The 15,593-nt window shown below is 40.2% G+C and overlaps 7 protein-coding genes across 8 annotated transcripts in view; 5 read left to right on the forward strand and 2 right to left on the reverse strand.

Moving 5' to 3' along the window:
- Positions 1-673, reverse strand: LOC133843331 (transmembrane protein 234 homolog). Its single transcript, XM_062276838.1, has 3 exons — positions 546-673; positions 185-490; positions 1-128 (listed from the first exon to the last, which is right to left on the reverse strand). Exons 1-3 carry the CDS (start codon positions 559-561, stop codon positions 25-27), a joined length of 426 nt encoding a protein of 141 aa, XP_062132822.1. The 5' UTR covers positions 562-673; the 3' UTR covers positions 1-24.
- Positions 590-1,513, forward strand: LOC133843332 (large ribosomal subunit protein eL31). Its single transcript, XM_062276839.1, has 3 exons — positions 590-726; positions 977-1,223; positions 1,286-1,513. The coding sequence occupies exons 2-3, from the start codon at positions 1,000-1,002 to the stop codon at positions 1,437-1,439; spliced, it is 378 nt and encodes a 125-aa protein (XP_062132823.1). The 5' UTR covers positions 590-726; positions 977-999; the 3' UTR covers positions 1,440-1,513.
- The window catches only part of LOC133843319 (uncharacterized), a 21,092-nt gene continuing 6,768 nt past the window's right edge, over positions 1,270-15,593 (reverse strand). Inside the window, exons 10-13 of one of the 2 annotated variants that reach the window (XM_062276821.1) lie at positions 14,619-15,367; positions 14,380-14,556; positions 1,929-2,355; positions 1,270-1,870 (exon numbers count right to left, since the gene is read on the reverse strand). In XM_062276821.1, coding sequence (XP_062132805.1) covers positions 1,543-1,870; positions 1,929-2,355; positions 14,380-14,556; positions 14,619-15,367 — 1,681 coding nt within the window. In that variant the 3' untranslated portion in view covers positions 1,270-1,542. Of the gene's footprint in view, positions 1,871-1,928; positions 2,356-10,341; positions 11,716-14,379; positions 14,557-14,618; positions 15,368-15,593 lie in introns of those variants that run through there. The other variant, XM_062276822.1, reaches the window with a different exon arrangement.
- On the forward strand, positions 3,345-4,893 carry LOC133843322 (putative N(4)-(beta-N-acetylglucosaminyl)-L-asparaginase GD10667). Its single transcript, XM_062276826.1, has one exon. The coding sequence runs from the start codon at positions 3,560-3,562 to the stop codon at positions 4,727-4,729; it is 1,170 nt and encodes a 389-aa protein (XP_062132810.1). The 5' UTR covers positions 3,345-3,559; the 3' UTR covers positions 4,730-4,893.
- On the forward strand, positions 7,752-9,184 carry LOC133843321 (putative N(4)-(beta-N-acetylglucosaminyl)-L-asparaginase GA14866). Its single transcript, XM_062276825.1, has one exon. It carries the CDS (start codon positions 7,845-7,847, stop codon positions 9,018-9,020), a length of 1,176 nt encoding a protein of 391 aa, XP_062132809.1. The 5' UTR covers positions 7,752-7,844; the 3' UTR covers positions 9,021-9,184.
- LOC133843320 (putative N(4)-(beta-N-acetylglucosaminyl)-L-asparaginase GA14866) lies at positions 10,172-12,411 on the forward strand. The gene has a single exon (XM_062276823.1). The coding sequence runs from the start codon at positions 10,318-10,320 to the stop codon at positions 11,521-11,523; it is 1,206 nt and encodes a 401-aa protein (XP_062132807.1). The 5' UTR covers positions 10,172-10,317; the 3' UTR covers positions 11,524-12,411.
- LOC133843335 (uncharacterized) lies at positions 12,382-14,378 on the forward strand. Its single transcript, XM_062276842.1, has 2 exons — positions 12,382-12,660; positions 12,720-14,378. The coding sequence occupies exons 1-2, from the start codon at positions 12,384-12,386 to the stop codon at positions 13,838-13,840; spliced, it is 1,398 nt and encodes a 465-aa protein (XP_062132826.1). The 5' UTR covers positions 12,382-12,383; the 3' UTR covers positions 13,841-14,378.

A 15,593-nucleotide genomic window follows, 5' to 3' on the forward strand; every position in this document is an offset into this window, starting at 1 on the left:
TCGTGTTTAAAACGTTAATTTAAACTATTCATAAAATGGAATAATCTGAATCTGTTGTTCATGCTGAATCTTGTCACATATTATCAATGTGCTGCCGAAACAGATGAGTAGCGTGCCAATTATTATGTCTGCAACAAAAATAGTAAATTAAAAAGAGAATATTTTTATGGATTAGTTCACTCACTTTTGCCGGGTTGTTGTTCGCCTAGCAAATATCCAGTTATAGCGGTAAAAACAAAACTTAACGAGTTAGCGACTGGCACGGCTATGGTAATATTGGCACTTTGCAAAGTCCACACATATAATAAACTTCCACACTGATTTAATCCAAATGGTATCCAGTAACTTAGACGTGATCCAATCATTCGCAGCTCTGCGAGGAAATTTCTATATCTAGATCCAGTGTCTACGACGGTTTCGATTCCCTGGCTGCCTAGTCGAATAAACGGGTTTGTCACACCCCAAAGCAAGCCAACGCTCAACAGTTGCACTATAATTCAAATTATAATTTAAATTAAATTTATACAGAAGAAAACATTTTTTACCCGCAGTTACAAGCATTGTTTATTTATTTACATTGCGGCACATCAGCTGTTAGTTGTCAAAATCAGCTGTGAACTACAGGGCTGCATGTGGCATTGTTGACCAACACTACTTCTTTCAACTGACTTTGCCAGCACTTAATGACTGACAGATTCTTTTACGTCAAACTTTCATTTCCTATAGGTGGGTTTTTTGTCTATTACCCGAAATATAATCAGAAAACATCGCAATTTACGCCTTTAAAAATGAATTGAAATGTATGAAAATCAATGTTACACATACACGTGTAGAGTTGGCTGCCTCAATATAATGGGGATCTCAACTCTTATTGCGATTAACCGGCGTCCAAAAGTTGCTCTTGTGTTTTGATATTTCATTTTGTGTATTGTATTGAATGGATCTAAAATGAATGTGCATTGTTTATTGAAAACAGGATATTGAATTTGCACTAGCGAAATGGCAAAGACAAAGGGTGAGAAACGCAACAAGTCGGCGATCAACGAAGTCGTCACCCGCGAGTGCACAATTCACTTGGCCAAGCGTGTGCACAACATTGGCTTCAAGAAGCGTGCGCCCCGCGCCATCAAGGAGATCCGCAAGTTTGCCGAGCGTGAGATGGGCACCAACGATGTTCGCATCGACACCCGCCTCAACAAGCACATCTGGTCCAAGGGTATCAGGTAAATATACACATCAATTACCCCCTCTTATACACCGCAAATAACATTTTGTTTTCAACCAGATCGACGCCATTCCGCGTTCGTGTGCGTCTTGCCCGTCGCCGCAACGACGATGAGGACTCACCCAACAAACTGTACACCCTGGTGACATACGTGCCCGTGTCCACTTTCAAGAATTTGCAGACGGAGAACGTGGAGTCAACTAGCGACGATTAAGCAGGAAAACAGATTACACCCATAACGCCGCTAACGAAAAACGTTAATAAAAAGTAATTTTTATTTAGAAATAATTGCAAGTTTTAACAACCAATTTTGTGGCTCAGAGCCTAGTGAACTGTGGAGCCACCACATAGATGCCATGCTCATCATTGACCAGCACTAGTAACTGCTGATGTCGTTTCGAAGGCATCTCAATTGGCTGCATAAATTTTGCCATTGGCAAAGTGGTATCTCCAAGAATCTGCTGGAAACCGGCAATGCCATTGTACTGATAGATGCGCAACGAATGCATCGGCGACGCATTGGATAAGCACAGCAGGAGATCCTGCGATTGCTGTAGCTGCACAAAACTCAGCTGACGCTGCTGTTCAGACGTTGCATCCAAATCAAAGACTTGTTCCAATTGGAAATCGATAAAGTTGTCAGACCTGGAAAGAGTTGGAAATTTATTACTTTCGATTGCATATTTCGATTGTTTAGATTCACCTGTAAATATAAATGCCGGCTGCTGGGGATGCAGTAAGAATGGCCAAGTAATTTTGCTTCTGGTGTCGAGCAACGGCTATCTGCTTAGCTTGCGTCAATGGCAATCTTTGCTGCAACTCGCTGCTGCCATTTGTGCATAGTCGCCATAATTCCACAGCATTGTATGTAAGCAGCGCCACAATCGAATCCTTGTTATTAGCGACCGTTGCCAACTGTTTCACTTCTCGTGTTGAGATCACATGCCGGGACTCGATACTGTCATCGTTTCCGAGACATTGGATGACAAGTGCTTCGTTGGCGCTTTGGGTGGCCAGACAATCTAGCGACTGCATCTGCAAGAGGCAGATGTATGTCAAGTTATCCGCCAGTTGCCCAAAGCGCTGTCTCCATTTCTCCTGTGCTGTCAATAATTTTAGTTGTGGGGTGGCTGCAAAACAATAACAGCAATATATTGCAGGTGTTATTCGGCAACACTTATTTTTTCGCATCAGTGTTGCCGAGTCTAGCTTTTTTTAACGGAAGAAAAGTGTACTTTCCTTTTTTTTGAAAGTGTTAACAAACAAGAAGTTGATTTTGTTGCTTGTATTGTAAACAATAACAATATCTACAGCTTTAATGGAATAAAGCAAATATATGTTTAGTTCAAGTTTACATTTTGTTCTACAAATCTAGTCAAATTTAACGAATTGTTGAAAACAAAAATTTTCGCTTTCATTTTAAGAACATAAACTTAAAAAATATTGTGTTGAACAATAGATAATTATAATATTAAACATATTATAACCTAATACCAGATTATCGGCGAAAGCAACTAAAACCCCTAGTAAATAGTATTGCAAAAGTATTTCTTTAATAACTTACACAATTTTTATCTGATCGCAACCAAATTTTTAGGAATCACAATTACTATAGTTATTATTGTATATACCAAAATTCCAAAGCTCTAAAGTTACGCTTGTTATTTTTGTTTGATTTGCGGGGGCGGAAGTGGGAGTGTCAAAAAATTGAAACAAACTTGATGTGCGTTCAAACATAACATAACTGTCGGAAAAAATTATAGCTCTATCTCTTATAGTCTCTGAGATCCAGTTTTTCATACGGACAGACAGACATGGCTAGATTGTCTCGGCTGTTGACGCTGATCAATAATATATTATATATACTTTATGGGGTAGGAGATGCCTCTTTCTACCTGTTACATACATTTCCTGCCGGCATAAAGTTATAATACCCTTCTACCCTATGGGTAGCGGGTATAAAAACCTCAAAAAGCTTTGGGTTTTCGATAGAGTTGAAAAATGTTATCGAATATTTGTTGTATAGCAGATTAATTTCCATATGCTTTCCGTTATGAATGATTCAAATGCATTGTTCAAAACAGATGATACTGACATATATAATTAATCTGTAATATTGCAAAGTAACATAAAATCTTTTCCGATACAAGGAAATATAAAAATCTTTGGCAACTAGATTACAATTTAAATGTGCCGGAAACAGAATTTCGGTTTCAATTACCGCGTGATAACAACAGGGCAGATAAGACAAAATAAAAGTTGGGTTATTTGATTTTCGCTCCATCCGAAAGCAGCTGCATTTAGTGAGTGAGCAGCAAAGAAAGTACATTTCAAATGCTACGTCTTTTTATCGGACTGCTCTGCTGGGCAGCAATCACAACAGTAGCTTCCTCATCCTCCTCCGGCCGGGGATTTACCTATAGAAAAAACTCCAACTTAACAGCAAGTCCCGCACACAAAATCAACAGCAATCCAAATTATGTTGTGGTTGCGACAACAAAACCCAGCAAAAAAAGCCAATTGCTGCCCATGGTGATAAACACGTGGAACTTCACGGATGCCAATGCCTTTGCCTGGCGCATTCTCCAGCAATCAGAGGGCGGATTGGGACAGACACGCAATGCTGTTGTCGAAGGCTGCAACAAGTGCGAGCAGCTGCAATGCGATCACGCCGTGGGCGGCGGCGGCTCGCCGGATGAACTGGGCGACACCACGTTGGATGCCCTCGTCATGGATGGGGCTACAATGAATGTGGGCGCTGTGGCTGGATTGCAGGGGATTAAGGATGCCATTCAGGTGGCGCGTCATGTTATGGAGCGCACCTCCCATACGTTGCTGGTGGGCAACTCGGCTTCAGAATTTGCCAAGTCAATGGGATTCCGGCCGGAATCATTGGTCACCCCCTATTCGAAGCTCATGTGGCAGAATTGGAAGGATGGCAATTGTCAACCAAATTTCTGGCACGATGTGCATCCAGATCCCAAGGTTTCGTGTGGTCCCTACAAGCCGCAGGCAACGCCTATCACCAGCTTTAAGGAAGATCAAGCACGCACCGAATATCAAATGGATTACAAGAATCACGACACCATCGGCATGATTGCTGTCGATGTGCAGCAGCAAATTCATGTAGGCACCTCTACCAATGGGCTAAACTTCAAAATACCTGGCCGTGTAGGTGATTCACCGATTCCCGGTGCAGGCGGCTATGCGGACAACGAAGCAGGAGCTGCAGTTGCCACTGGAGATGGGGACATTATGATGCGCTTTCTGCCCACTTTTCTGGCTGTCGAAGCCATGCGCAGTGGCAAGACTCCGGCACAGGCGGCGGAGGCAAGCATACAACGCATCCTCAAGCATTACAAGGACTTTTGGGGTGCAGTGATTGCTGTCAATCGGCTGGGAGAATATGCGGTTGCATGTCATGGGATGTCTGAATTTCCTTTTGTGGTGAGCAACCCGCTGCAAGGTACTCAAGTGGAGACAGTTAAGTGTTTGGCACAATAGGTGAATGTTACTGTGTGATGTCACCAAATATCCGTGTCCACTTTCAACAATTTACAGGCGGAGAACGTGGAGTCTACTAGCGACGATTAAGCAGGAAAACAGATTACACCCATAACGCCGCTAACGAAAAACGTAAATTTAAAGTAATTTTTATTTAGAAATAATTGCATGTTTTAACAACAAATTTTGTGGCCAGAGCCTAGTGAACTGTGGAGCCACCACATAGATGACATGCTCATCATTTTTATGTACATAAAGTTAAAAAATATTGTGTTGAGCGACAGATAATTATAATATTAAACATATTACAACCTAACGTAAGTAATATCCATTTCAATGATAAAGACAAGTAAGAAAGCTACAGTCAAGTGTGCTCGACTATGAGATACCCGCTACCCAATTTGAGTATAGGCAAAATATTACGGTAAAATTCTGAAAATATATCACAAAATACTAAAAAAAACATGTCAAATTGTATATTTGGTATATTGATGTGGTACTACAACTAACCATATAATACATGTGGGTAATTCCATGGCGAAATTTGTCCCGTGCGAGACTACAGTGCACTGCAGTGGAAATAACATAAACTGAAACAATTTTAAAAATAAGTGAATGTTATTCTTAAAGCTCTAGATAAGCACTTTATTTAGAGCTAAGATTGATTTTAGGAACTTGATCTGTTTTCCGATAAAATATATAATTTCGTTCATTTTTTTGGTTTTGCGTTCGAGTTGGTTAAATTTTGAAATTATCACAACAGAAAACAAAATAGAAAGAAAATTCCAAAACCATTCGTAGCTCTAATTAGAGTACTTATCCAGAGCTATAAAAATAAACTTTTCTTATTTTTAATTTATTTCAGTTTATGTTATTTTCAATGTAAAGATGGAATTACCCATATGTATGACGAATCAACATTGTCGATACTCCAAGTTCTTGAAGCAGCGCAGAGTGCTGCCAGCTTAGCAATTTAGTTGCTAAATCTAGCAAGTTTTCAAAAAATTTGAACATTTTTTTTTTTTAAGTGCTATTAGCTATAAGTTTAGCAACTTTTTATTTTTTTTTATAGCAATTTTAAATTTTTATTTAGTTTTCCCTTTTTGCCATTCACTGCAAAAATTGCGATTAATAGTTCATAATGAAATCGGAACTTGTACTTAACTCAATGGTTCGATTACATGAACTACTATGTTGTACTTGACTTCACTGTCTTGAAAAGCTAACGGCATTTCAAAAATTTACTGTTTAGTGTTTTAGATTTTGCGCTCAAAATCTTTTCCCTGCCATGGTCGAACGATGAAGTTGAGCGTATATTCTCACAAATGAATATGATTAAAAAAAACTACTACTACAAAAAACATTAAATGCGATATTGCATATAAGGTTAGTTTTGAATTTAAATAATTTTGATAGAAATAAAATAAATTAAATATTAACTTTATATGTATATGTATTAAAACAGGTATGGACTTCATAGGCATGAAAAATGTTGCCATAATTATGTACTTCCCCATGAGTTCTTACTAAAAAATACCGGAAATTAAAAGTACACGGATATTAATGAATCAGAAGAATTGGACGCTATTCAAAGCATTTTGTAATAGGTGTTAACAAAATAAGATACGGAATCCTGTTTATTTTAATTTTTTAATTTCAATATTCTTAAATTAATTAAAAATGTTCATACTCTGTGAGAAATACCATTTAAAAGACTTGCCAATTTAGAAGAAAATTAAACAAAATAAAAACAAGTAAGAAAGTTACTGTCGAGTGTGCTCGACTGTGAGATACACGCTACGCATTTTGAATAAAAGCAAAATATTGGTGTATTTTTTATTTTAAAAAAATTTACCGAAATACTAAAAATATACCAAATGGTATATTTGTTGTATCGTTATAGTACCACATTCAAAATATACCATATGCGGCACAATATACCAGATTATTATTATTAAAAGTTCAATATTTTTTTAAAAGATAAATAATTTAACTTTTAATAATAATAATTGTATTATTTTAATTTTATTTAATTTTCTGAGATGTTATTGTTATTTGAAAAATGTAAAAAACAAAATCTAAAAGTTCAAACTTCTTTTTAAATAGTGTTTGCAAAAAAATTTACGGCTTCGTTTTAATAATTAAATGTAAAAAATGTAAGTCATTAAAAATCAATGCGCGATTAGTTCTTACTTCTATCAGTAAGCTTGAAAGGGAATAAAAAAAAATATAAACCATTAAAAAAACAAAAAAAAATTCTTGTATTACCGACCGAGAGTCGAACCCGAACACCACAACACGTTGGGCTTGCACTTTACCACCAGAACTATCGCAGTGCTTATGAAGCCGCTATTTAACTCTAAAAATCTAAGACACGAGCAATTGTTGTCGTGTTTATCTGCGTTGCTAAACATGCATACACAAACCAATATAGGCGACCATGTAGCAGGCGTTTAATAACTTCCACAATTTTTATCAGTTCGCAATCACATCAGGAATCACAAATAACATAGTTATTGTATATACCAAAATTCGCGACTCTAGCTTTAAAATTAAGCTTGTTGTTCAATTTTTTTTTATTTTCGGGGGCGGAATTGGGCGTGGCAAAAATTTGAAACAAACTTAAACTGTGTGCTAACATAACAAATGCTGTCGAAAAAAATTATTGCTCTATCTCTTATAGTCTCTGAGAGCTATGTGATCATACCCTTTTACACTATGGGTAGCGGGTATAAAAAATCTTTGGGTTTTCGATAGAGTTGAAAAATATTATCAAATATTTTGTTGTACAGTAGATTAATTTCCCTTTGTATTCCGTTAAAAAAATTGTATATCAATGATTCAAATGCATTGTTCAAAACAGATGATATTGACATATGTATATAATTAATCTATAATCTTGCGAAGTAACATTAAATCTTTTCCGATAAAAGGAAATATTAAAATCTTTAACATCTAGATTAAAATTGAATTGTGCCCCAAGCAGATTACCGCTTTTAATTACCGCGTGATAGGGCAGATAAGACGAAATAAAAGTTGGGTTAGTTTATTTGCGCTTTTTTCAAAAGCAACTGTATTCAGTGAGTGAGCAACAAAGAAAGTACATACATTTCAAATGCTACGCCTTTCGATCGGACTGCTCTACTGGGTAGCTATCACGACAGTAGGTTCCTCATCCTCTTCCGGCTGGGGATTTACTTATAGAAGGAGCCCCAGTTCAACAGCATGTCCCGCACAGAAATGGGGATTCAACAGCAATCCAAATTATGTTGTGCTTGCGACCAGTAAACCCAGCAAAAAAAGCCAATTGCTGCCCATGGTCATAAACACCTGGAACTTCACGGATGCCAATGCCTTTGCCTGGCGCATTCTCCAGCAATCAGAGGGCGGATTGGGACAGACACGCAATGCTGTTGTCGAAGGCTGCACCAAGTGCGAGCAGCTGCAATGCGATGGCACCGTGGGCTATGGCGGCTCGCCGGATGAACTGGGCGACACCACGCTGGATGCCCTCGTCATGGATGGGGCTACAATGAATGTGGGCGCTGTGGCTGGATTGCAGGGAATTAAGGATGCCATTCAGGTGGCGCGTCATGTTCTGGAGCGCACCTCCCATACGTTGCTGGTGGGCAACTCCGCTTCGGAGTTTGCCAAGACAATGGGATTCCGGTCGGAGTCATTGGTCACCCCCGAATCGAAGCTCAAGTGGCAGAATTGGAAGGATGGCAATTGTCAACCAAATTTCTGGCACGATGTGCATCCAGATCCCAAGGTTTCGTGTGGTCCCTACAAGCCGCAGGTAACGCCTATCACCAGCTTTAAGGAAGATCAAGCACGCACCGAATATCAAATGGATTACAAAAATCACGACACCATCGGCATGATTGCTGTCGATGTGCAGCAGCAAATTCATGTAGGCACCTCTACCAATGGGCTAGACTTCAAAATACCTGGCCGTGTAGGTGATTCACCAATTCCCGGTGCAGGCGGTTATGCGGACAACGAAGCAGGAGCTGCAGTTGCCACTGGAGATGGGGACATTATGATGCGCTTTCTGCCCACTTTTCTGGCTGTCGAAGCCATGCGCAGTGGTAAGACTCCGGCACAGGCGGCGGAGGCAAGCGTTCAACGCATCCTCAAGCATTACACGGACTTTTCAGGGGCTGTGATTGCCGTTAACCGGCTGGGAGAATATGCGGTTGCATGTTATGGGATGCCTGACTTTTCCATTGTGGTGAGCAACCCACTGCAAGGTACTCAAGTGGAGACAGTTAAGTGTTTGACACAATAGGTGAATGTTACTGTGTGATGTCACCAAATATCCGTGTCCACTTTCAAGAATTTGCAGGCGGAGAACGTGGAGTCTACTAGCGACGATTAAGCAGGAAAACAGATTACAGCCATAACGCCGCTAACGAAAAACGTTAATAAAAAGTAATTTTTATTTAGAAATAATTGCAAGTTTTAACCAAGTTTAACATCGTTTTGTTTTTAAGCACATAAAGTTAAAAAATATTGTGTTGAACAATAGATAATTATAATATTAAACATATTATAACCTAACGTAATTAATATATATTGCGATGATAAAAAAAGTAAGAAAGCTCCAGTCGAGAGTGCTCGACTATGAGATACCCGCTACCCATTTTAAATATAGGCAAAATATTGCGGTAATATTCTCAAAATCTACCACAACAATATATCACAAAATACTAAAAAACATGTCAAATTGCATACTTGGTATATTGAAGTGGTACTGCATTGAAGACATATTAAAGAGTGCAAAATATACCAGATTGTCAGCCAAGTATAAAAGACACCTAGAAAGTAGGAGTTTGTGCCCATACAAAAGTATTTCTTTAATAACTTCTACAATTTTTATCTGATCGCAACCAAATCAGAAATCACAATTACCATAGTTATTATTGTATTTACCAAAACTCGCGACGCTAGCTTTAAAACTGTGCTTGTTATTCGATTTTTGGCAAAAATTTGATCTGCGTGCAAATATAACAAATACTGTTGCTCGGAGATCCAGTGTTTCATACGGACAGACGGATATGGCTAGATCGTCTCGGCTGTTGGCGCTGATCAAGAATATATATATTTTATAAGGTCGGAAGGAATTATAAGAAGGCATTCCTTCTACCTGTTACATACATTTCCTGCCGACACAAATTTCTAATACTAGAATGTGTAGCGGGTATAAAATCGCCTAAAAAAGCTTCGGGTTTTCGATAGAAAGAGTTGAAAAATGTTATCTAAAAAGTTATTTACATATGTACTATATGTATATAATTAATCTATAATCTTGCGAAGTAATATGAACACTTTTCCGATAAAAGAAAATATTAAAATTTTTGACATCTAGATCAAAATTTAAATGTACCGCAAACAGAATTCCATAAATTTGTGGATATTTTTTGACATTTTTTTTTGCAATTTAGCATATAGAAATATACCTATTTTCGTTTCGCGAATATACCAACAAGGCAGATAAGACAAAATAAAGGTTGGGTTAGCTTATTTGCGCTTTATTCAAAAGCAGCTGCATTTAGTGAGCGAGCGACAAAGAAGGTTCATCTAAGATGGCACGCTTTTTTATCGGACTGCTCTGCTGGGCAGCTATCACAACAGTAGCTTCCTCATCCTACTCCGGCCGGGGATTTACCTATAGAAGAAGCTTTAACTCAACAGCAATTCCCGCCCACAAATGGGGATTCAGCAGCAATCCAACTTATGTTGTGCTTGCGACAACAAAACCCAGCAGAAGGAGCCAATTGCTGCCCATGGTCATAAACACCTGGAACTTCACGGATGCCAATGCCTTTGCCTGGCGCATTCTCCAGCAATCAGAGGGCGGATTGGGACAGACACGCAATGCTGTTGTCGAAGGCTGCACCAAGTGCGAGCAGCTGCAATGCGATGGCACCGTGGGCTATGGCGGCTCGCCGGATGAACTGGGCGACACCACGCTGGATGCCCTCGTCATGGATGGGGCTACAATGAATGTGGGCGCTGTGGCTGGATTGCAGGGAATTAAGGATGCCATTCAGGTGGCGCGTCATGTGTTGGAGCACACCTCCCATACGTTGCTGGTGGGCAACTCGGCTTCAGAGTTTGCCAAGTCAATGGGATTCCGGCCTGAGACTTTGGTCACCCCCGAATCGAAACTCATGTGGCAGCATTGGAAGGATGGCAATTGTCAACCAAATTTTTGGCATGATGTGCATCCAGATCCCAGGATTTCGTGTGGTCCCTACGAGCCGCAGGCAACGCCCCCCACCCGCTGGAAGGAAGATCGAGCACGCACCGAATTTCAAATGGGTCACAAGAATCACGACACCATCGGCATGATTGCAATCGATGTGCAGCAGCAAATTCATGTAGGCACCTCTACCAATGGAGCACGCTTCAAAATACCTGGCCGTGTAGGTGATTCACCGATTCCCGGTGCAGGCGGCTATGCGGACAACGAAGCAGGAGCTGCAGTTGCCACTGGTGATGGGGACGTTATGATGCGTTTTCTGCCCACTTTGCTGGCTGTCGAGGCCATGCGCAGTGGCAAAACTCCGGCACAGGCGGCGGAGGCAAGCGTTCAACGCATCCTCAAGCATCACAAGGACTTTTCGGGTGCTGTGATTGCCGTCAATCGGCTGGGAGAATATGCGGCTGCATGCTATGGGATGGCTGAATTTCCCTTCGTGGTGAGCAACCCGCTGCATGGTACTCAATTGGAGATAGTTAAGTGTTTGGCACCATTGATGGATGTTACTGTGGTGCCCTTAGCGTAAATGTGCAAAATCATATTAAACATGCCATTATTTTTGTGTTTATTGTTGTGCTAGTCATTTGTTTGGTTTTCAGTGTTGCACAACGATTTTGTGTTATTGCATTTGGCTTTGTACAGGTTTCGCTTTCGCGTGATGAGGTCCAAAGAATATACCAAGCATCCGTTTTTAAATAAATATGCTGACAGTTTGTAACTGCAAATTATAATAAATCTATTTAGAAAACATCCAATGCAAATGGAATTTCTTACAATATAATTATAATTTCTTTTAAATATTTTTTGCATAGCAAGGAATTCAAAGCCTATAATTATTAAACATGGCATTATTGCTGAGTTTGTTTTGCTCTTCTGTTAGTTTTTTAGTGTTACACAATGTGAAATTTTTGCATTCGGCTTTGAACCGGTTTCGCTTTTGAAGACACGTTCCTACCGCATGATGAGTGAGATAAATATACTTATCATACATTTTTAAAAATATACTAAACTTTTATAAATAATAATTGTCAATAACGAAACATGCATTGCATTTAAATATTTAAAAGGTTGGAGGTTTCAATTTTGAAATACTAACCATGTAGTAACAGAGTGTGCGCATAATATTTATACAGCAAAAAAAATAGTCGTTAGCCATCTTGTCGCTTGCACCTAAACGTGTCTAGACCTCCCAATTATTTTTCCGCCAAATCAGCGTCGCGGCAGCAGCGAAGACGCCGCATACGTGAAAAAAGCGAAGTTGCAAAACGAAGCAGAAACGGCGCAAACGCTACAATAGAGTGTGAAATTGTGCGAAAAAGTGATTAATAGAAAGCCGTCAAAATTATTAAAAATACACAAAAAACAGGTCGCAAGTCGTTGACTAATATGGCTATACAGCTGGATAAGATCCTGGCCGATATTGCCAAGGAGAAAGCGCTGCATCCAAACAATCCGGGCTCAACCAAACAAGAGCAAGATGAGGCTTGGGCGCGCATTGGACGTCTGAATAAATTGACGGTGCACGAGTCGCGTTCCATATTCATTGTGCTGCAAAAGAAATATGAGCAGGAGAAGTTGAAAGGCAACTCTGGCTGGAAGCTGTTTGGCCTAATGCAAAAGATTCACCAGGAGCACAAGGCGGCGCCAAAAAACAGAAGAGTGAGTAAACAATGTGAAATTAAATAGAATATATGAATATATTGTTACTCTGCATATAAAGAGAACCATTGCCCATGGAGGAGGTGGAGGTGTACGAGATGTTAGAAGTGCAGGAGCCAGAAGATGATGAGGATTGTTCGCCGAGAGCGACACCGCCACGCTACGGTCAGCCTTCGAATTCGACTGGTTCCGCCAGCTCAGATGGCGACAGTCCAATCAAATCGAATAGCACCGGTGGCACACCGGAAAAAGATGAACACAAATCGTATGCGAAACCCATTGTGGATACCCCGCGACCAGCATTCGAGGAAAAGAAGCTACTCAACACAATGGCCAGTAATCCGCAACGCTCCAGCGCTACTAACAGCAGCTCACAGTCATCCGCAGTCTCAGCGGCAGCAGCTGCACTTCAAAAGAAAGGAATCACTTTGAAAAAAACGCCAAGCTCGAGCGTCTCAGGTGCTGGACAAAAGTCTACGGGCGCACAACAGCAGCCCAGCAACAAAGTCTCGGCAGGCGGACGCACAACAATCCAACTGCCGGAGGCAGTTAAACGTAAGCTGTCGGATGAATGCGCCAGCTCGACGGTACACAAGAAGGTGATGAAGACAAACTCCAGCATCAAACAGGCAGTTGGCAACAGCAACAGTAGTGCAAATCCAGAGCCAGCAACTGCGGGCGGTGCCACAGCTAGTGTGGTCCACACAACCACCGCCCAATTGCTGCAGGTTAAGAAGGAACGTGAGAGCAACCAATCTCCACCGCCAGGCATTAATATCATAACTATACCTGCCGCACAGCAGCTCAATGGCAACATGATTGGTGGCGGAACAGGCGGAGGTGCCAACTCATCGACAGGCGCAACTGTGGCATCCACATCGGTGGCCAGTACCAATGGCTTCTCGCCGCACATTGAGGAGTTGGAATTTAAGAACGAAATCATTTTCGATTCCGGCAAAGGAAATGCCACGAATGCCACACCAGAGATTATTAATTTGGGCAACTTTGATAACTCGCTGCCGCCCACATTCTTTAAGAATCTATGCAACTCGGGTCGCCACGAGGCACTCGGTCTGTATGTGGCCAATGTGATGAACCGAATCTCACGACGCGCTGCTGCCAAATTGGAACTGGGCATTCTGCGTGCCATTGTTGATGTGCAAAGCGATGAGCTGGAGCAGTAACCCCACACAATTGGTCGATTAGACTCCCTACTCCCTACACAGCTTAGAAGTTAGACAATGTAGTCATGTAGTGAGCTGAATTTTAATTTAATTCGATGACATTTTATGACGATTTGTAAGCATTTCATTAATCCAACAATTTTAAAGAATTGTTCCCTATTTAAGCATATGTTATGTGTAAGATTCATCCATCGATCCATTGTCACCCACATTCATAATTATCGAAAATACGCTAAGCATTTGATTACGTTTTGATTTACAACTTTGTAATTGTAAGTCAATTATGTACACAGGTATTTTGATTTGTAACTTTGTAATTGGAGATCAAATGTAGTGTAAGAGATCGGTTTTAAAAAGTTGTACCGTGTTTGAACTCATCGCGTTTATTAATCTCCCATTTTGGTTGTCATGCCCTCTCATCGAATTCATGTCATTTTAGTTTGTAAGTTGCAACATATTTTCATTGCGTTTACATGAATACATAAATTATATGATAAATATAATAATAAATCAATAAAGATGCACCATAGCCCACTTACTTGGATTATGCCTGAATCTTCCATCTGCCTCGTGCCACTCAAAGCTATCGACTTGCTGCACTCCTTTACTGTTTGTGTGCCAAATGGCCAATGTATTCTGGCTGATTACCTCCACTTGGGTCGCATTCAGCGGTATCTGTTGCAACAACTTAAAGCTCTCCAACACAAACGATGGTTCTGAAGAGCATGGATTATTATTGTCTTTATTAATGTGTATGTACATATGGAATTTGTTTTACCTTTGAGACGCTGCTGCACTGCATCCACGTGCTGACCGAGCTGCTGCCAATCCTCGACAGCATTTGAGCTTGCACCACGCTTCCACTTGATGCCATTAGCAGCCATCTCGCCCAGCTCATAGTTTGCAACGGCAAGTGGCTTTGTGAAAATCAGTTGACCAGCAACATGCAGATTGGGTCGATTATGCGCCTTGTTCTTTAGCAGCTCTTCAACCATTAGTCCATTGATCTGATCTACCCAGAGTTCTTTAATGTTATTGCTCAGTATTCGATTGTCATGGGGTAGCGAGTTATTTATCAGCAATGAGCCTGCTATTTGCTGTGCCTGATCACAAAGTAGCAGCTCGTCTGATTGCCAGCGAATGCCATTAATAGTTCCTCTTGCTTCCAGATCATTATAAAGGTTCAGTGTGTATATCATCGTTTTACCAGATATGCTATGATTTCCATATATATACACAGAATCATTGACCCACTTTGCAACGGGGACTTTGGCAACAGTGCTTGCATTTGTTGCAAAAAGACGTTGGATGGTGGCGGTTTCAACAGTTTTGGGTGCACCGATCACAGACACTTCGTTTGTATCATTACGCAGAACATCATCGACTAAATTTAATTGATTTATTAACACATTATTCAAATCACCCAGCACTATCGCATCAGGTATATTCCATTTTCCTGTTATATTGTGTACTCCGGCAGTTTTTAATGTGTTTGACACGAAATCATTCAAATCTAGCGAGCCGTTGCTGTTGAAAGTCAAACTATTTTTATTATCGATACATATTTTTGTTGATAATTTGGTTTGAAAGTAACGTATTTTGTTGTTATCGGCTGCAGGCTATCGACCAAACTCTTCGCATACTCGAGCTGCTTTATATTTATAGGATATATAAATATATATCTCTGAATCAAAATCAAATTATTCCAATTATATATATTTTGTTATATATATGTATATGCAAAATAATTTTC

Source organism: Drosophila sulfurigaster, chromosome 3 (genome assembly GCF_023558435.1).
Source record: "Drosophila sulfurigaster albostrigata strain 15112-1811.04 chromosome 3, ASM2355843v2, whole genome shotgun sequence".
NCBI lineage: Eukaryota > Metazoa > Arthropoda > Insecta > Diptera > Drosophilidae > Drosophila > Drosophila sulfurigaster.